The sequence below is a fragment of the Papilio machaon genome, chromosome 4 (genome assembly GCF_912999745.1).
Source record: "Papilio machaon chromosome 4, ilPapMach1.1, whole genome shotgun sequence".
Classification (NCBI taxonomy): Eukaryota; Metazoa; Arthropoda; class Insecta; order Lepidoptera; family Papilionidae; genus Papilio; species Papilio machaon.
The window spans coordinates 461,491-483,397 of NC_059989.1; the positions used below are offsets into that span (position 1 = coordinate 461,491).

Genomic DNA, 21,907 nt, shown 5'->3' on the forward strand with positions numbered 1-21,907 from the left:
TATCTATTTGATTCAGTGTGTTGCCAGACTCCATGTAACATTTTATCTATTTAGTTTGAAGCTAGGAATTAAGATAAACAAATGTATAGCAAATACAAACACTTCCATGTGTATATGTAGTTGTAGAGAGTTAGAACGCACCTGTGAATGACAATAAAATGTGTCTAAAACAAATTTCGTTTCATTACCCTTATTGCCATAAACCATTACCATAAGAGACCATAACTCTATGGTCATGGTTATTAAATTAACTTTTTAAATTCAGTCGTCGTAATGCGTCCATGTAAAAAAGAAGTTTTTACTTTATCAAATGAAATTCAAAATTGCATTCGTACTTGAAAATTTGTCGAGTGATTTGGACGCTTAGGAAATTTGTTAGCTTTGCATCGGGACGTGCCGACTGGGCATTTGATATCAACGAATGCACACTTCAAACTGTTAACGTTTAGAAAGTCCTTAAAATTGAACATTTTTTTTATATCACTGAGGGAATAAATTATTAAAAACCGAATACTATATTCGTAAAAAGAATAAATATTTCTTGATTCTACTTGACTAAAACAAGATTAACATTAAAATTTAATCAGTAAACTTTAACTGGCATTAACTGCGAGAGCACCATAGAAACAATTAAGCGCATAAATTCTACGGCACGAACTTACTCAACTCTTTTAAAGAGAGACCAACAAAAAGTTTTCGCGCTTTGCAAACTGTACCAACGAGATCCATCGTCGCTTAGGACAAAAACGATCTCAAAGGGAAAAATCTTTTAGGAAAAAATCCATTAAGGAGTGTAGGGTGCAATCACAGAGGGTGATCGGGAGTTCCGAATAGTTTGCAAGGGGGTAAATAAACATCCCCGACCACCCCGCGCTGCTGTGGAGGGGGGACTGCTAATTCCGGTCTCGGCTTCAGATATTGCAACGTAGTAATACGGAGATTTCACCTCACATAGGTACCGCTATAGTTATATTTATTGGTGTAAGTGTATAAGTGCTGTAAGTGATCAATCTTTATACATTTATCTATCCATGTCTCATATTACCTAGGTCTCCGTAGCCATATTGTTCTGGTAGGCTTTATTTTGTATTAAAATACGGAAAAAAAACATTATAATTTTAATCAAAGATAATTTTTATATCAGAATGATATAAAACCAATACGTTGGTAATCACTCAAAAATATGTAAAAACAAAAAAGCATAGACAATCTAAACATCAGATAAGCCGATATTGCCACATTGCGGTGAGTTTAGGCGTGTTTGCAGGACTGCAGGCGCGAGAGGGCGCGCTTCTCCGCTTCCACCATCTTGTCGAGCGCAGCCTGCATCTCGGGCCAGGGCTCATAGCGGTCATTGATCACTAACAGCTTATGAATCGACGGCTTCCGCAGGTCCATGGTTCGCGATATGTTATCACGGCTCCGGCTCGAGAAAACTACGTCCACCTGGGTAACATTCGTCAATATGAGAACATCATATGGAAGTTTCTTGGTATAACTATACTATTCCATATAACTCGACGTTATTATTCTTAGCTAACACGCTTTTAGTGCATAAACGATTTTAAAGTTCTGATGCGTAGGCACTTTTCCCTTTCGACAGTTAGTTGAGCTGCGTAGGATGAAAGGATGATAGAAGTCCTCGACCCTTCGTTGACTTCATACTTTGTCTCCAGCTGATAACTATAGTTTAGTATATTGCTATAACTGATTATGAACTTGCTTAAATATATACTTACTTTATTTCTACACGCCCATGCGATAGATGCGCACATCAGAAGCAATGATGTCATGGTGACCATGAACAGAGGGATGATTTCCCAGTACCTGGTGAGGGCGTAGGACAGGTGCAACTTCCTCGGTATTGGTACATCATATTGCGTGGGGGGAACCAACTCGCCGGAGCGTCGCACTACGGTAACGAGGGGGCAACTCTTTCGCTGAAGAAGAGAATAACCACTACGGACTTGGATAGCGGGCTTTAGGAGTTTTGAAAACATTGTTATTGAATTTTAAAATATTTATGGAGAAAGTATTTGAAATGTTAGACTTCATTGACTGCTGTTTGACAACGATTTAAATTTATTTAGTCAAATATACAGATGTTAATTTAAAAGAATAATAAATAAATATTCGTATGAGTAATTCACATATTTACATAATTTTATTTGGTGTCTTATATATTTATAGTTACAAAGAATCCTATATATAATAAAAAATTAACTCAAGATTAATTAAGCACTGTCCAAAAATAACTTAGATGAACCGAAAAAAGAAAATAATTTTAACGTCAAAATGACTAAAGAAATTTTTAAATCAATATAAAATTCAAACTTTTTTTATAAAGTAATCATAAGTGAAAGAATTTGGTCAAGAATTATAATTTTATCCAAAAAAAAAAATGTGGAAATTGTTGTATTCAGTCTACCCTCGGTCACACGGAATCGTCGTGTAAATACAAAGGTAATGTTATGTTTAGTATCCAGGGCCAGTAGATATTGATTAAATCATATGAATCATACATATGAAGCATAGTAAATAATTTTATGGGACATTATAATACGTATTAATGTAAGGAAACAAGTAAAAAAATTGTAAAAAATTCTGCTCTTGGTGAAGTCTCCTAGTGTCATAAGAAGAATAGATAAATTGCCTAGGCAAAAAATAAGTGAAACTCAAACGAGTCTTTTACAGCACCGCTTTACATCAGGTGGGATGGTGTTTAAGTTACAGATCATACTGTTTGTATGTGGTGATGACTCTACGCACACCGCGGCGCCGCATCTCGCCACGCACAAGGCGCCGCTACCGTGCCATCAGGGACTTCCTGAGGCGAGCTCTCGGTAGGTTCAGTACACACTTTCCCCCGAGGTTTTAACAGGCTTTGTAAAATTATAGTGTGATATTAACTCTACAGAATTACCGGGCTAGCAAATGCAAAAAATTCTGAGATTAACACGTATGTGCTGTGAAAGTTATGGCTGTTAATATGTAATTATTTAAATGTTTCAGGCACCGCATCGCAAGGCACAAAAACTAATTCAAATGTAACAATAAATGCATCCGATTTGAAACAGAAAATTTCAGTTGAGCAGCAAGTGGCACAGGTAAAAGGACGCAGCAGCCACCTGCCACCGCCCGCGCCTTCGCCCCCGAACGCGACAGACTACGGTGCCCAGTGTCGACAGCTATTGTATACCAATCAAAATGAACAAATTAAAGCAAGTCTAGAAAAAATAAAAATCAACCCAAATGAAACAAAAGTATTGTATAAGACTTCGGAAAATCAGTATAAAAATTTTATAGAAAGTGACGTTACGAGTAAGGTATCAGATACGTTCAATGTAGATGTCAATTTACAAAAAGAGATAAACAAAATAGCATCAAAGGTCGAAGGAATAGCTGCTAAAAATAAACATGTAGTAAAAAGACACGGAAACAAACTGGAGGCGATAAACAAAATCGATTCAAATTTAGTTAGCCGGAAAAAGCCTTTAAGTTATTCGTCTACCAGCAACCGGTCATCCGTCGACCTCGTGAAAGCCGATGATGCGAGGTGTCACGACAAACGACGCGCTAAACTAAATTATACCAATCCAATTATACTTAAAGATTCACATAAATACAAAGAAGATGACCGTAAAAATAATATAGAGTATCTAGTTAGAAAATATGAGGAAAGAATGAAAAGAAAAAAATATAAACAACCGAAAAAGGAGATTGATAAGGATTTTATAGAAGATATAATAAGACGGCAGTACAAGCCCGTCAACTTGTTCAGCAAGCGGGAGTCGGGCTGGAGCCAGCTGTCGGCACCGCTCTGCCGCGACGAAGAGTTTTCCGTCGAAGAAGATATCCAAGAGGGCAGCGAGCTGTGCTCCTGCTGCTATGACAAGCCCGGCTTCCGAAACGGTATGCGGTGCGCCCCGAGTTACAGCGACGTCAGAAGCATCTGCGACACCAAACTTTACAGCTCCAAACGTTATCCACGCAACAGGCAGAGCAAGAAACATCAAGAGTATTACAACGATTCTCTGTACGATATGATACCGGTAAAGGAGAAATCTAGTCCAAAATCGAGGAAAAAGTTCGCCGAGTACAATATGATTCCATACGAGCACTACAAGGAGGTGCCACCGTCGCCGACTTCGCAGCGGCCTCGCCTCAACCTCACCGCGCAGCGCCACGACCGCTGCGACGACTACGGTCTTCGCGCCGCGCGCCCGCACACTAGACCCTCTGTACACAAAGCCAAAGTACAAAAGGTCGATAAAAACATACAGAATGACGATTTAACTGATTTTATTCATTTGAGAAACGAAAAAGATTTCTCGCAAGCTTCTACGAAGCAAGGGACGCGTAGTTTTGAATCCGATGATGAATTGAACACATCTGTGCCATGTCATTCGGTGGATCACACTCGACCCAACGGGTCCGTTCACAATTTATCGATCAACAAAACACAAGAAACCGGGGTCGCAGTAGATAACACGGATAAGGCTCTTTACGAAATTAAAGACATTCTGCAAAATTTTCTCGAGGAAATGAAAAAGGAGACGATGCACAGTGATAAATCGGAAACATCTGAAAAATCTTTAACGAAATCCAAACATGAGGAAGAAAAAACGAACGCGTCCGTATTACCGAACACTTCAGAAATGTCTCACAACACAATAAATCCACCAAAACCTTACATACCTACATTTCCAAATTCTTGTTGCTATCCAATGGTTCCGATTTGCCCCATCGGCTGCGTGCAAAATGGCTTCGTGATACCTGCTCAAAGTCACACGTGCTCGGTGTGCACCAACCACCTCAAGGAATCGTCGGCACTCAGCAAGGACGCCACCTTCAGTGGCGACACGCGTGAGACGCGAGACAAGGGTCCCCACGATGAGACTCAACAGCTTATTAAGGAAATATATAATTTTGTGAAACAAGCTCCCCAGCCAAAAACAAATGCAGAATATCGTGAAGTAAGTATTGACAATACGAACGTGACGGAAAAGACTCCCCACTTAAGTAAATTATTAACCTCCAGAAGCGCGGGTAACAGTTCCAAGCCTTCCGCTCACGACGCCAAAGTCGGCACATCCCAGATGAAATGCTATTCCAAAAGTTGCGAGGCCTTTGGGTCAAAGGGAACCGAGGATAGCGTGTACAGCAACACCAGCTACTCCGACACCATCCTGGAGAAGCTCAGCCTCGAGGCGGCCGCCACACAGCCGGACTCCGATTTTGATTTTAGCAGCATTCTAAATCTAGAAGTCAAGGTAAATAATAATATAAAATCAATATAGAAATATAATTCAAATTACTATAATTAATTATTAATTTATTAATTACAGCCTAGGAAGAAAAAGTTCGCAAAAGTCTTACAATCGTTTGGGAATTTACTAAAAAAGAGAAAAAAGGAAGTAATACAAGAATTAAGTGAGAGCGTAAGCACAGTGGAATTGGACATGAAACCGAAGTCACCTTACAGACAGCATGTGACCAACTATATGATGCACAGAGAGGAGTATTATCATCCGCCCCCTATTCCCCCCAACTACCATTATCATACATCACCCGAGCATTCCTACCGAGCGCCTGTCGGTTTGGAGTCTAGACTCACGTATTTGGCATCACCTTATGCGTCAGCAGTTCAAGAACAGGGTATGCGCCATGGCTCCTACCCCATGACATCTTCATATTCTACTTCAATGGAACATCCATACCATCAAGTACCTTCCCAAGTACCTCCTCAAGTACCACTATGTCTAAAAGAAATAGAAGTTAAAAGTATCGGTACACAAAGCGAAAAAAAATCATTTATGAAAATCTTAAAAAGCAGACTAGCCGTGCCAAAGCACATAGCCGTCCAGGATCCAATAGAGGAGGCGCATAAGAACGTTAGCGGAATTACTAAGAGGCCCGGTTTAATGAATTGGAAAAACTTAAATGAAAAGCCCCTGCACACAAGAAACGCAAATGTGGGAATATCTGTGAAAAAAACTCGGGATGAGTTAAGACATACTGACATGACAATCAGAAACACTTTGATAAAGAGATTTTTCTATAAACGCAATCCGTTTTCCCCTCAAAATCCACTTCTACAGACGTTACTGGGTAAAGATAAACCAATGGAGGAACCGCGGAACCTTCTTCGAACGAAAATGATACTTTAACTATAATTCGTAGGTATGGTCTTTGTTTAGTGAAATTGTTAAATTTTGGTCCAATGTTTGTGAGGTGTAAACGAGTGGAATAAGATTTGTTTGTAATAAACTTTAGTATACGATTAGCAAAATTGCTTTTTCTTTATTTTTTTACTATTCATTTAATCCGCATGGAGATTTCCATGTATATTAAATTACTAGCTTTCGCCCGCGACTCCGCCCGCGCGGAATTAAAAAACTTAATAAGTAACCTATCGTTCTGCCAGACTACCCGTTCGGCATAAGAGTCAGAAAGATGACATAATGTTGTCTGAAACATGTTGACTTTTAGAGCTCAGCAAAATGTTGTCTTTTCGATAACTTTTTGCCGATGTCATTTTAAAGCAATCTCAATGATAACTAAATGATGACTTTTCGAGAACATATTTTTTTGTTAATAAAACTTTAAAAAATTTTCAGATTTATTGAATTTCCTTAAATCATTATTAAAAAACAATTTTAATTTGTTACTTTTTCAAAAATAAATTTGGTGTTCAATTCAAAAATAATTCGAAATTGGAATATACGAAAAATTGAATTGTTAGTACTTTTCGCGCCAACAGCGGCCATTTTTGTTCTATATTCTACGGACCTCTCACTCATCCATAAAAGAGTGATTGTTGACAAGCGTGAATTGCGTCGCGTCGTAATTCGTTCGGCATTGGTAAGTGTTTTTATTCAATTATTAAAACATAAACGTATTATTTTTGACTTAACATACTTGTTGAAAATACAATTAATAGTATTTGTGATTGTTATTATTCAGTTAGTTATCAAGAATTTAATTGGCGAACAAATAAACTTGTAAGTATGAATATAGGTTATAACACATTTTTTCATATTTTATAACTAATTAAATTATTTAAAATTGTTGTAACACGATGCTCGTCGCTATTTTAATTAAATGCTGTTTAAATATTTTACTTTTTAAATTATTACTAACTTTAAACATTTGTATAGAATTTTGTTCATTTGACTCATACATAGATGATTTGATTAATTAAAAAAAAATTTATCAGCATCGTCTTTGTAAAAGTGTCAGATAAAATTTAGAATGCGCTAAAATTTAATGAATATTTTCAATTTCAGATTTGATATTTTTTTTAGGATTCAACACAAGATGTATTTCGTTGTTTTTTGGAATAAAACGTCTGCAATCGTACCTGCATCATGGGTAGATTCAGAATCTCGAACTTTTAAGTGGCCGAAAACAAAAAATCCTACCTTACTCATTATTCGAGCTGATAACCCTAAAGATAATTGGATCACTTATAATTATGTTCGACTCTGCGGTCCATTTGGTAAAATTATTTATATTATACAGTAAAATATGTAGTTCGTTGATCAGGAATAATCTCTTCATGTATTTCTGTACTTTAACTTTCAAATATGGATATGCAAATATTTGCAGTATCTCACTATTGACTCTTAATTATCTAATTATCTATATTATATCTTACCTTATATCAATAGTGAGATAATAATTAATTAAACTATCTTTATTTTTTTTTAACAGAGGCATATGACGAAGCGCGTGATTTCGAATTAGATGCCCTAAATCTGTCTACAAATGATGATGAAGGTTTTGCTGCTATTAAAACAAATAAAAAATTAGAAATGGTAGAGAAAGGAAAAAGAAACTGCAATAAACCTTTACGCTATTGTGATACAGAAGACGAATCGACGCCTATGCAAAAAAGTAAGGATCATTAGTTTGAATTAAATTGTAAAATTTAATATTGCATGAAAATTTAAAAGAAAAATAAATAGTATTTGTTTTACCTTTACCTAAAATCTTTTATATAATAATTCTAATATTAATTTCATTTATTGTACAGAAACTAAAAGTAGAAAAAGGAAAATATCATCGTCAAGTTCTTCTGAAAATGAGGGTATGAAACAAATAAAGTTGTTCAATTATATATAATTATTTTGTTCCTTATTAATAAAACACTTTATTTTCAGATAGCGGAACAAATAATATACGAATGCCACCTGCCACGTATGTGAGCCATAAGGATCAGCAACCACCACCAACATTTAAAACTCCTATAGCATCTCATCATAGTACTAGTGAAAATCAAGTCAAGAGTTCACATTCAACTTATAAATCTATGACCTCTTTTGACAATACCGATGAGAATAATACTGATAATGATTTAGTTGGGATTCCGCCTGCAAGTTTTTCACAAGATCCTGATTCTTTTTGGAAGGATGGTGCTCAGTCTCCTCGTTTAAATAATGACACCGACGGTATTGGTATGGTCGCATTAAAAAAAGTTTTACTTTGTTAATTTTATTTTATCAACTTAATTTAAATTTTATTTATCAGAAAATTTTAAGACAGACTCTTTAACTCAGATAAGAAGTATCAAGAAATCCAGTAATTCAATTTTATCTCATTAATTTTTTTTAAATACTTATATCAGTTTTTCTAATTTTTGTCTTGTAAAATTATTATTTTACAGATATTCCGTTTAGAATCATCAGGGATCATTCTCAGCAATCAAGCATTAAACAACCATCTCCTCCCCCTATTCAACCTCTTGCAGAACTTAAAGATGATGACCAGATGTCTTTGCCTGGTTCAGATACTCATGGTCACGGCTGTTGTCGTAAGTATTAATCCAGTAATAAAATGTTCAGATTTTTACTTGTATTATCACTATCATACATTTTTCAAAAACTTTCAATATTCATGTTTGGACAGGAAAAGTTTTAAGTGAACTAAAAAGCTTAAAAGCTTTGATTTCGACGATTTATCTAACAATATCAGATAAAAATAATAATGCCAATAATGATACTGTCAGAGAAACAGTAGATTTTGGATTGCCGATCCAAACTCGAAGTCAGTTGGCAGCATTTGAGAATAAAATTCAAAATGTGGTCGCATCTACTCAATATGTAAGTTTTTTATTGCAAATTTAACTTCAAATCTATAAACTATTACTATTGATTTCATTTCTTAAGAAATTAATTTATTTTACTTTACGATAATCAATTTATCGCTGCTTATTATTTATTTATGTCCTACACTTATTTTTTTTAAATGCTATAATTTTAATCTTTTACTTTTCTCTGTTATTATTTCAAAGCGAGAAAATATTAAACAGCTTGGTGGTGCAAGTTTTGAAAAGCATGTAAGGAACACATTAGTGTTTACTGTTTCTGATACAATGGCATATAAAATGAGTTGGACAGGTGTCAAAAATACGATTAAGATCGACGGATTAACATTTATAAAATTGATTAAAGGTAAAGCTTGCCTATCCTCGAAATAACGCAACTATTGGAACTCAAAAACTTATTTTTTTCTGACTCAGTTTGTCTCATTATATTGAATAGAATATGAATTAGTTTAATCGTAAGGTGAAAGCCCTAATAAATGCCCATGTACCAGTAAATGATCACTCCATGTACTTGTATATCTATATTCACAAATATAGATACATAAAGTGATCATATACTGGTACATGAGCATTTATTAGGGCTTTCACCTTAATTGTAACATTATACATTCAAAATTATGTAAAAATTATATTAATAACTTTATAGGGTAAAGTCACCACTACCCAGCCCCCTACTAATTTCCAGCCCCCGCCATAAGGAAACTATAGTTTTCTATGGCATATACTATTGAAGGCTGGAAATAGGTCGGGGGCTGGGTACTGGTGACTTTACCCTACATAATTCTATTTTTTCAGAAACAATTTTACAAAAGTGGAGTGCCTCTGATAAAGAGAAAATCGAAAAAGTAATAAAATCATGGTTCCAGCATGCTGGCGATCGCCTTAAATAATTACTTGAGCTTATTTATATTGGTTTGTAATAGCGTCATTATTCAAATAAACAATAATTAAACCTATTTTCCATGTCAATTTTAATTTTACCATAGCCTCTTAATTTTAACATAAAAACGTTAACTTTATGATCTCTAGAAAATGTTATCTTTCTGATATCTTTTAATGATCTCTAAAAGATGGCACTAAATGGCTCATAAGAGAGCTTTATGTTAGCTTTATGTTAACTTTATGTTAAGTTTTTGGTTATCATTTCTGATATCAGATCTTGAATAATGTTAACATTAAGAGAACTTTATGCTATCTTCTTGCCGAACGGGTATGTTCTTCATCTATGCCAAATTTCATCGAGATCCATGCAGCCGTTCTGGAGATACCTTCAAACAAACATCCATCCATCCAAACATTCGCATTTGTAATATTAGTGAGATTTCCAAGATTATCCGAATTAAAAACAACAACATTCGTATACTTGAGAGGTACATTAAATTACGAGTTCAAGTTTTTTACTTCACTGCCGACTGTGGCTGCGGTACGTTTCCAAATCAAGCTGTTATGCAGTTTATGTACCAGTTGCTCTTAAATACAAAGTTTTACAGTTAGAGAAATCATCGAGACAAAGTCAATAAATCGTCGAATCTAAAATCGATTTTCGAAAAATCGATTTTTCCACTCTGTGTTAAATCCCATAGTCTAGTAAGAATTAAATCTGAAGTTTTTATTATCTGAAACCATAGAGTAAGAAAATTTTACTACTTTTGACATCCTTTGACAGCACTATAATAATACAAACGTCATACGTTTATGGTGGTTCCAAGAATTATAAAATGAAACGAATCGTAAATATAACAAAAATATTATAGAACTAGCCGCAAAACGTTTTCAATATGGATCAAGACACAAATCTATATGATATTCCTCTTTCTTGGCTTACAAACGAATCTCGAAATCTGTTATCAAACTTATTAAACTCAACAAAAGTACTGCCTAGCGACGGACCAGAGAAGTTACCAAGGTATTTATAAAACAGATTCCTATAATTTTCAAACTAATTGATTCTTTCTTTGGATAACTTTGAAGTTTTATTATTTCCACTACGTTCGTTACTTCCTTAACGAAACACATAACTTTCACATATTTTTGACACTTCGAAATTTGTTTTTGTTTTACACTAGAATGTGTGCTAAACAGGTTTAGTCCATATATTCCCCCTGTGAATATACTAATATAATTTGTAGTTTTCTAAAATCGCTCTGACAACAATTATAATTAAGAAGAATAACTTCACATGCAAACAGAACCGTGAATTGTATTTACTTTAGTTATTTTAAAGAATTACTTTTTATATTATTATTATTATTTTGTTTAAAAGAATTTTCATTTTCAAAAAAAAATTGTTTATATTTAAAAATTATGTCACTTTTCTTTCTGATAGCTCCAAAGATTATGACTTGGTTTATGTCTATCACATTGTGTCAGACCACTTTCTTTATGCCATTTATAGACTGGATTTTTTATAAAAAAATCTTAATTGTAAACAGATATAATATATTCATATTGCCTATTATAAAAGGAGTTATAGATGGTGGGGATAGAATTGCCAATGCCACGCTTGTCTTTAAATTTAGGAGTTCTAAGTATATTATGCTAAATCTTACTAATAATATAAATGCGAAAGTAACTCTGTCTGTCTGTCTGTCTTGCGTTCATGCCAAATCTACTGGTATATCAATCAATAAAATGAAATTTGGTACACGGATAGTCTAGAGCAGTGATTGCCAAACTTATTTCTTTCACCGCCCCCTTTGAAAATCAATTATATTTCAGAGCCCCCTAATTTTTATTCAGCCCTAAAACTTAAAAACAATTTCATTACTTTAATTAATTACAATACCCCCCATTTTTTGGGCCTCTTATCGCCCCCAAGGGGGTGTTATCGCCCGCTTTGGGAAACACTGGTCTAGAGCCTGTGAAAGGACATAATCTACTTTTTAAGTTGAATAAATGTCTGTATGGTGTTGAAATGGTAGTGTCAACCTAAGATAGCATGATGTTTGAAGAATGTGTAAATAATTCATACATTATTTATAAAATCTAAGAAATTAGTATAATATTGCAGGTATTGGCGGGGTTTGGCATCATTGGCAAACATATCAGCAGAAGTTGCCGCAAATGTTGAGTTACAGTTGGACAGAACTGCCAAAGTGTTAGATATATGGATGAATGATAATCCAAAAACAGCCTACGTTGGTTACCTCCTTGAGTATCTGCAACGTCTTGATAGACATGATGTGTATGATGATTGTATTGAATTACACAGACACAGAAGACTTATAGGTAATGTACATATTATTATTTAAAAAAGATTCTAATAGAAAAAAAATAGTATTGCTTTAACCAGAGATGGAATCAACTTTCTTTTGTTTTAATTGTATCTTTAAAATAATAAATTCATGGGTTTCTGAGACCAAAATATCTATATAAAACATATCATCATCCTTGTCATTATCTTTGCCAAAACAGAGATAACAATATAGAGGGGTGAAAGGCTATTTGTTTTAAGCAAAATCAGAAAAATTCCCTGATTCTGAATACAAATACAAATATACTTTATTGTGCACTATCATGGAGTTACAAAAAAAGAAAGTACAACAGGATTTTCACAAAAGGCGGTCTTATCGCTAAGCAGCAATCTCTGCCAGACAACCTTTGGGTAGAAATTAAGCTAAGTAAACCAAATCGGTAGGGTGCACACGAACAGTGATAAGAAATAAAAATAAAAACAATAGAAATATTAATAAGAGAAAATAAAATAATACAATATTTCAGCAATATATAGCCAAATTAGAGCTGCAGATAGTGATCTTTGACATGTTTTTTAAATGATTCAATACTTTTACTGCATTTAATAGAGAGAGGTAAGGAGTTCCATAGTTTCACAGGGTAAACCGTGAACGATTTTGAGTAGAAAGAATATATATATAAGTCAATATCGCATAAAATGTTGCTTAAAACAAATATCCTTTATTTATTTATTTATTTATTTATTTATTGAACATTTCGCCTTTTCCAGGCATCGTTACATATAATTTTTTAACATACAATACAATACAAATTATAATATACAATAACAAAGAAAGAAATACATTTAATATATGTTACCTATTTATTGCCTTATGTGTGTATGCTTATTTGGGTTTATTTAGAGGTTAAATTGTTTTGGATTTTTAAAGTATTCTTCAATATTGTAAAAACATTTCTTAATTAGAAAATGTTTTAATTTTCTTTTAAATTTTATGAATTCTACTTCTTCTTTTATTTCATTTGGTAAGTGGTTAAAAATTTTTACAGCCATATAATAGGGACTTTCATTTAACATTTTAATTCTAGATTGCGGTAAGTGTAATTTATGTTTGTGACGAGTGTTAACATTATGTGTGTCTTTTACTTTTGTAAAAGTGTTTATATTTTTAAATGTAAATAAACTAATATCATAAATATATATGGAGGGAAGAGTTAGTAGGTTATATTTAATAAAGTAGGGTCTGCAACTATCTTGATTATCTATTTGAGCAATTATTCTAATACATTTCTTTTGTAATATAAATAAATCTTGGCTATTTACACTATTTCCCCAGAGCATTACACCATATGTCAGCCATGAGTATGCATATGCATAGTACGCTGATAGTGCTGTTTTTACGTCTGTGCTACATTTTAATTGAAAAAGAGCATATGTAAATTTGGACAGCTTTGATTTAATGCACTCTATATGTGTTTTCCAATTAATATGTGTGTCAATATTTAATCCTAACAGTGTAAAGGTGTCTACAGTTTCTAGGGTTGTATTTTGAAAAGTTGTGTTTATATTTAGGGCGGATTTATTATGTGCTCTGAAATGCATAATTTTAGTTTTATTATAATTTATATCTAAGTTATGGTCTTGGAGCCAATTTGTTACAGTTTGTAATGTATCTTGTAATATAGGATTAGGTGCGGTTATATTTTCATATTTTATTAAAATGGATATATCATCTGCAAATAGGACTGGCAAGGTTTTTTCTTTGTTTAGTGTTTTTGGTAAGTCATTTATATAAATTAAAAATAGTACACACCCCAGTACACTTCCTTGTGGGATAGAGCATGTTATTTTCCTTTCTCGAGATCGAATTGTTTCTATTTTAGCGGTGGCAGAGTTGTAGTGTTCTATTTGAACTATTTGGGATCTATTTTCCAGGTATGATTTAAACCATGAATATGCCGGGCCGCGGACACCGGAACCGTACATTTTGTCTAGCAGGATATTGTGTTGAACTTTGTCGTAAGCTTTCGTCATGTCAAGTAATACTCCTAGTACATATTTTTTGTCATTTATGTGTTGTAGGGCCCTTTGTATGTATTTGTATACTGCTAGTGTGGTGGATCTCGATTTCCTGAATCCGTTTTGGCTATCGTCAAGGATGTTATATTTTTCTAAAAAGTTATATAGTCTATTGCACATAGCTTTTTCAAATACTTTGGAAAATGTTGGTAATAGAGCTATCGGCCTATAGTTGGAAGGGGTACAGGTATCGCCTTTTTTGTGGATCGGCTTGATTAATGCTAGTTTTAGGGCGTTTGGAAATTGTCCTTCTTGAAAACTCTGGTTTATTAAATAGGTTAGGGGAATAGAAAGGTGTTCAGCACACTGTTTTAATAACATTGGTGGAATGTCATCTATACCGCAGCTATTTTTATTTTTCATTAGACGTATGATGTGGATCGTTTCTTTTTGTTCTACAGGACGTAAGTACAAGGAGCACACTGGTGGGTTTACTACAGGTCGACCTGTAGGGTTGTGTTTGTTGTTTGGATTTGCACCGACAGTTGCAAAATAGTCATTAAAGATGTTGCTAATCTCTACAGGACAACTCGTGACTCTATTGTTACATTTTAATACGATATTGTTATTATGAGTATTTATTCTAGGTTTTCCGGTTTTTTGGTTGATAATTTTCCACATGGTTTTTGTTTTGTTTTCAGAGTTTTCCATTTGTTTTATGAATTCTAACTTTTTTGATATTTTAATACTGCGTTTGAGCGTTTGACTGTATCGTTTGTAAAAATTGTGGATAACAGTGTTATTAGTTTGATTTAGTAAAGTCCTTAGAGATCTTTTATTAGAACATGACTTTTTTATTCCCATAGTTAACCAACGTTTTTGTGGTTTATTTTTTATTTTTATGTTTTGTATTGGTATGTGTTTATTTAGCAGTTCTTGGATAACTGTGTTAAATGAGTTGTAATTTTTATTTAAGTTTGAGTTTGTATTTATTATGTTCTCCCATTTGATATCTTTTAATGAATTTTTAAATAATGCTATTTTATTACTAGTAAATATTCTTTTTTTAACGTACCGTGTTTTATTATTAGTGTGAATATTAGCTGTCTTTATTTTTATATTTAAAGCTTTATGGTCAGAGAGACCATAGTCTTGCACATTTATTTTATGTATGAGTGGTGTATAGCTTGTAAATAAGAGGTCTATGCAAGTGGCTGTTTTTTTTGTAACTCTTGTAGGTTTATTTATTATTTGAGTAAGATTACGCGATTTCATTGTATTTATGAGTTTTTTTGCTTCTTTATTATTTGCTAATATATTTATGTTAAAATCTCCTCCTATTATTATATGTTTGTTTTTATTTTTTGTATTTAGCTTATATAAGAGATGTTCGATCTGTTCATAAAATATATTAATATGACGATCTGCTCTATACAATCCTATTAATATACAATTTAACTTTGGAATTTCTATTGCACTAAATTCAATTACAAATTCTTTGGAAAGATCAGCTATATCTTTTCTTTCTATATATTCTAAGGTATCTTTTATAAAAATACAAACACCTCCACCTTCATAATTTTTTCTACAAAAGATTGAAGCTATTTTATATCCAGGTATTACAATAGAGTCGCAATAATCCTTACTTTTCCATATCTCTGATAGTAATAGTATATCTATGTTTAAATCTATTAAAAGATGTTCTATTAAGTCTAACTTGTTGCCTATACTTTGTGCATTTTGAAAAATCACATTTAGTTCAGTAACGAAACGTCTTGTTCGCTGGAGTTTTCATTTGTGTCGGTCCTGCTCCTGACGTCGGCTGCAGTTCAGGTAGCTTCTGCGTTTCAGTATGACTTGTGTTTTGCTTGTCTATGCTCGTAATGTTAGTTATTAGGTCCTGAGAAGTTTGAATGTCTAAGTTTGTTTCTGTCTCACATTCTCTTCCATTAATAAAAAGTTTGTTGTTTCTTATAACAGCGTGATCGCCATTCTGTCTAGCTTTTCGTAGTTTCTGTCGGAGTTCGTTTCTGAGTTTTAGTGCCTTACTATCCATGAAAGGTCCTATTGCTAGTCCTGAGTGCTGGAAGTTTCTTGCGTTTTCCATAAGGAATTTTGTCATCCTCTTATTTGTTATTTCTATCGCTAATGGTCTTCTTTTTCCATGGTTGCCTATACGTTTCACTTCTTCTATATATGGCTCTATGTTAATATTCATAATGTCATGGAACACTCTGGACACATTATCTATAAGATTGTATTCGGATTCTTGACGATTTTCAATGAGGCCATATAGAACAATTTTTTTTGTATTTTTTAAGTGAGTTAGTTGTTGTTCAATGTTTTCAATTTTTTTATCAATAATAGTTATGTTTTCTTTTATTTTTGTTTGTTCAGCTGTTAGGCTAGTTGTAGTGAGTTCCATCTGATTCTGGAGTTTTACTATTGTTTTGTTTAGTTGTTGTTGGATTGAACTTTTAACATCTTCTATCAAGGAGGCTTTAAATATTTCCAATTTTGAATCCAGTAATTTACTGATATTATCTAGTGTAATATGTTGACTTTTAGTATGTTTTGGGCTGGTTGACATAACATCAATGCTATCAATAGTTTGGTTCATAGTGTTTCCAATAATATCATCAATTGACTGATCATTTAAGTAGCTTGCATCCGTGGGTCGGTTTTGTTTTCTTCTTAGAGTAATATTCATAGTAGACTCGCCCTCGTTATTGTGGACTTGTCCTATAGGGATGTTGGAGTTGTCTCCCTTAGGCGTTTTGCACATACACGCCTGGCATTTCCACAACTTTTGTTCGTTTTTCATTTTGTTAAATAGTTGGGGGGACATGTTTGAACACAGCAAGTCATAATGTTTTTTACAATACGTACATCTAAGGTATTCCTCCTTTTCGACATCAATTTTACATCCTTCACATTTGAACATTTTGGAAAGTTAACAAATATCGTGAATTTTGTCAATAATAATTCAATAATTTAGAATCATTTAAAATGCTACCATCTAGTGGCAGAGTGCAGAACTATTGTAGCAAGTTATTATTGGAGAATCTTTGAGTTTTTGCCAATCTCCGCTAGATGGCCATTTTGTTTTTACCACTTTGATAACTTCGATTTTGAAATGGCTTTTGCATTTGAAATAAAAACCGCCAAAACTATAAAATGTTTTGTTTCACTTATTTGTTGTAATCTTGTATTTGTTTTTTGCTATAATCAGCACACTGCACTGTTTCTAAGGATTTAATTTAGTTTTTCAACACTAACACAGTTTAATTACACTTTGTTTATTGTTCACACGCACTCAGAAGTCCAGTTTTATTTTGTAGCAGAATATTACTTGGGAATTTGTAGATAACACTCACGGTTAATAATTAGGCGTCAATAATCACTTTCTTATATCACACGTAGTTATTTTTGGCGCGGAAATATTTTTAATCGTATTTTGAAAAAGTTAATTACGGAGCTAATGTTTACATGGCGAAAGCGCCATCTATCATATCTAACCCCTCGATATGTTTAAAACATAGATTTCAGTCTCAGAAACCCATGGTAAATATGTTCTTTGAAACTACATGTGTAAAAAATTGAGAGCTTTATATTTACGATATGATTTACTGTCTACAAAAGCACTATTGACATTGTGAACTTTGTGTCATTGCTTGTTCAAAGGGAGACCAAATGACAATCCTCTGAGGCTGTCAATGGAGGTGCCAGATGATGATAGTCTTATTACATATGAGGACAGCATGTACGGAGAGCCACAATACTACCATGCATATGTTGTATATGCGCAAGAGGATAAGGAATTTGTGGATTACCTACTGGTCCGAATGAGGGCGGAATCTTTCAGGGTATATAAACATTTTTTAATTTTACACTACATATTTTTTCTATTTAGGTAACAGATAAAATGTAACTTATGTTTATTTTCTATCTCCGCTTAGCGTCTCATTATCATCTCTGTGTCTATATTCCTGTTAACATTTGATAGCATAATTAATGTACTAAGTATTTAAATCCAAAAAAAACGAAGCATATTTAACTAGGACTTGATTTGACATGTTACATCAGTCATAAAAAGTGTGCCAAATCAAATGCAATGTACTATAGTTTTTTTTGTTCCATCATAGACCTATAATTATTAAAACTATACAAAAAAATAAATTTGAAATTGCAATTAAAAGATGTAACAACGTTAACAGCTATGCACAGAAGAGGATCTGTTGCCGGGGCACTCGACACAGTATGCGCCGGTATCGCGGCTAATATCAGAGCGCTGTCAGCGAATCATACTCGTCTACTCCCCAGATTTCCTCAAGTGTCCTGCAAACAGCTACTACACGAACTACGCACAAGCTGTCGCTATTGGTAAGAATGTTAGCTAGTAATAAATATTGATAACTTGTATAGATTATAAGTTCATTTATCTGACCTTCTGATGGTGAAGGAAAGCGTGATCCAATGTGCACATATCTGTGAAAAAAATTCAAATATATGTGTAAAGTCAACCAACTTTCACTAGGCCAGCGTGATACACGAAGGCCTAGTCACCCCTAAAATGGTGTAGCCTCGAGTCCAGTTGTCCTTATTATTATTTTCGCCCAAGTAACTGTTAAAATGCGCAATTTCTGGTATCAAATTTTTTTTTTAATACCCAGAGCAGAGTTAGAGCCATCTTGATCATATTGCACATTGAATGTTGCAGAGCGGAAGCAGCTGAAGATAATCCCCCTGGTGTACCGGCAGTGCCAGCTGCCTATGCAGCTAACCTACTACCACAAGCTGTACTACCCCTCGCAACACCACAAGCCACCCTACGACTTCTGGCAGCGCCTCAGTGACACCCTCAAGATCACCAATATACCGAGGTAAACAACACTTCCTGTATTAAACTGGCTTTTAATATGCATTAATGTGTACTATATTAAATAGGCATTTACTTAGAACGTACCATTTTACATTCAAGTCATAACCCAATATCAGATGGGATAATCGTCAAGATCTAGCTTAAGCAAAAACAAAGATGTCATAAAATTTAGCGTTAATACGGTTGTTATGCATCTCCGCAGTTCCAAAAAAAAAGTTTAGATAATTTTTTTTTGGTAACACCTAATTATTGACAGATGATCTCCATTTTGCGCATTTACTGATTTAAAGCATGTATTTTAACAATTCCTTATTCTGTTAACAAATTTATTGTGGACAGATATTTGCGTTGCCTTTTTACTGAAATTATAGAAAGGAACTAACAAATAGTAAAACCGAATTAAACAAGTTTTGTAATTAAAAAAGATTTTTTTTTTTATTTCAGATTAAACAGTACGGGATCAAACAACGCGGTTGCTATCAGAGAAGTGACGACAAACAATAGTACATTTGAATCAAGGAACATTGGGAACGGCTTCACTGCAAATAAAACTGCCTTCCTCCAGTTACCGAGTATTCCATCCATAAAAAGTCTATCCATGTCGGGACTGGACAGCTGTGACAAGATCACACTCGATGACAACAAGTCCTTGAGCAATGTCAGTCAGTTGAGCGAAGGCAAACAGAAGAAACCAAACAAAATAAAGAGCTTCATAAACTGTTTGAAGAAGAAACCGAAAAAATCCATAGCCGTTATGGACGGCTAAAAATTCTGACGAGAACAAAACATGTTTAATATAAAGGTATTGGAAAATGTTCTAGTTAAAAAAAAAAACAAATTTGCACAATTTACATATTGGCTTTTCTAATGTTAGTTTCACACAAGGGCTGAAATTAAGACAGTGAAGTAGTGAGACCATAGACAAAATTATATTCGGTTAGTGTTATCCTTAGAGAACCATAAATTTTGATTTATTACTTTACAATATTCCTAATCAGATTACTTTGTTTATGAGGCATTTACTGTGTTGATGTGCATTCAAACAAAAACAGTATTTGGCTCCCTCGTGGAAGCATTTCAGACAAGATTACATTTTGTTGAAATTTTTATATACTCTTGTAAGGGAACATAAATAGTGTTAGTATTTTTATATGTAATTTTTATATATGACCAATGAATGTATACATTATAGTAGGTAGGAAGTTAAGAATTTATTGTAATTTTAATATGTATAAACTCTGAATAATAATTTTGGTTTAGAAGTGAAGAGAAAGGTTGTGAAATGTAAAAAAAATGCTTCAAACTATATACAATTTTTGAACAAAAAAAATCAAGACTCATAAATGTAAGATCTTTCTTTACAGCCAGGAATAAATGAAAAAGTAAAAGAAGTTTAGGTTAAGTGTCAAATTATGTTACATTTATCTTCAATGTTACCTTTAATTAAATTTGTACGTAATGCAAAAGTTTGGCAAAAAAGTAATTATATGATAGGGCAACACTTAAAATACTCAAAGCTGATTAATCTTTCGACTTCATTATATGAAATATATAGCTGTAAATAAACATTACGTTGTAAATGTATTACTTAATCAATTTATCAATTGTTGCAAAAAAAAAATTGCATTAAAAAATTTACTTAGATTTTGTTAGTTGTACGGACATTTTGTCTAACTTGGTTACGATATTAATTCTAATAAATTTATGTAAAATTGATAAAATCGACACATATATATTATAACAGGGTGTTTTAAATGATAGTGTAGTTTTGAGATTTTCACACTTCTATTGTTGTGCCTTAAAAATTGGCTCAAAAAAAAGATTATGTAGATAAATAATTGTAACGTAATATGTAAAATTAAAATAATATAACACTTTTTTTTTTGGATAAATATTAGCTGTTATTTTATGATTTTAACTTGGTGCTTCCACAGTGTATTATAAAAATACATACAAATGTTGTTAAAAATATAAACTATTGTTTATTATAAGACTTATATTGATCCAGTTTATGATTAGTTATATATTTTAAATATACGTTTATAAAAAGTTTTGTTTCTTTTTATAAATTAAAGTTCTTCTGCTGTGTCTGACGATTTAAGAGCAAAAATAATAATAATAATGAAATATATCTATCAAATAAAAACCAGCCAGGCGGAGACAAAAGGAAAAAAACTTAATTCATCGTTGTTTTCATTAGCTGATCATCACCATATTCAGAATTAATAAATGTTGGATCAATATATCTTGGACAATTTTTTTATATATGCCCGGCATGCTTAGTGCTTAAAAAGACTTCTTCATACCCACAGGTGGGCACAGTTAATCGAAAAGTTAACTTCGTTAATCGTTAATTCGTTAATAAAAAAATTAACTTCGTTAATCGTTAAAGCGTTAAATTCTCGAAAATTTAGCGCAAGTTAAAGTTAATCGTTAACAGTTAACCATACCAAAATTTTACATACTAATTTCATACTTATTGTGGCGACACTTGTTTAAAATAGTAATTTGACTATACATTCTATAACATAAGTATTAGAGACAAATATGAATGCATTATAGTATATTTCATTGCGAGTGCAGAAAGCCTGTCATTGCAAAGAGTTCCGACAAATGTCTACTCGAGCCGAGGCGCAGCCGAAGGTGAGGGTTGACATTTGTCGGAGGGGTGAATAAAAATATTTGAAAAATGGCGCCAACCGTA

At 33.2% G+C, this 21,907-nt stretch overlaps 5 protein-coding genes across 5 annotated transcripts; 4 read left to right on the top strand and 1 right to left on the bottom strand.

The window, feature by feature from the left end:
- Window positions 1–1,239: 1,239 nt before the first annotated feature.
- Window positions 1,240–2,055, bottom strand: LOC106719001. The gene is made up of 2 exons (XM_014513229.2): window positions 1,740–2,055; window positions 1,240–1,446 (listed from the first exon to the last, which is right to left on the bottom strand). The coding sequence occupies exons 1-2, from the start codon at window positions 1,998–2,000 to the stop codon at window positions 1,252–1,254; spliced, it is 456 nt and encodes a 151-aa protein (XP_014368715.2). The 5' UTR covers window positions 2,001–2,055; the 3' UTR covers window positions 1,240–1,251.
- A 283-nt stretch (window positions 2,056–2,338) lies between these two features.
- LOC106718980 lies at window positions 2,339–6,170 on the top strand. The gene is made up of 4 exons (XM_014513206.2): window positions 2,339–2,463; window positions 2,728–2,843; window positions 3,013–5,273; window positions 5,349–6,170. Exons 2-4 carry the CDS (start codon window positions 2,756–2,758, stop codon window positions 6,168–6,170), a joined length of 3,171 nt encoding a protein of 1,056 aa, XP_014368692.2. The 5' UTR covers window positions 2,339–2,463; window positions 2,728–2,755.
- Window positions 6,171–6,694: 524 nt separating this feature from the next.
- LOC123723609 lies at window positions 6,695–8,587 on the top strand. Its single transcript, XM_045686800.1, has 7 exons — window positions 6,695–6,864; window positions 6,967–7,004; window positions 7,308–7,501; window positions 7,717–7,899; window positions 8,039–8,092; window positions 8,166–8,459; window positions 8,562–8,587. The coding sequence occupies exons 3-7, from the start codon at window positions 7,321–7,323 to the stop codon at window positions 8,585–8,587; spliced, it is 738 nt and encodes a 245-aa protein (XP_045542756.1). The 5' UTR covers window positions 6,695–6,864; window positions 6,967–7,004; window positions 7,308–7,320.
- LOC123723640 lies at window positions 8,500–10,079 on the top strand. Its single transcript, XM_045686983.1, has 4 exons — window positions 8,500–8,815; window positions 8,911–9,104; window positions 9,296–9,455; window positions 9,905–10,079. Exons 1-4 carry the CDS (start codon window positions 8,773–8,775, stop codon window positions 9,997–9,999), a joined length of 492 nt encoding a protein of 163 aa, XP_045542939.1. The 5' UTR covers window positions 8,500–8,772; the 3' UTR covers window positions 10,000–10,079.
- Window positions 10,080–10,792: 713 nt separating this feature from the next.
- LOC106718991 (myeloid differentiation primary response protein MyD88-A) lies at window positions 10,793–20,371 on the top strand. Its single transcript, XM_014513219.2, has 6 exons — window positions 10,793–11,015; window positions 12,120–12,337; window positions 18,006–18,187; window positions 18,539–18,704; window positions 19,042–19,204; window positions 19,648–20,371. Exons 1-6 carry the CDS (start codon window positions 10,888–10,890, stop codon window positions 19,967–19,969), a joined length of 1,179 nt encoding a protein of 392 aa, XP_014368705.2. The 5' UTR covers window positions 10,793–10,887; the 3' UTR covers window positions 19,970–20,371.
- Window positions 20,372–21,907: the final 1,536 nt, after the last annotated feature.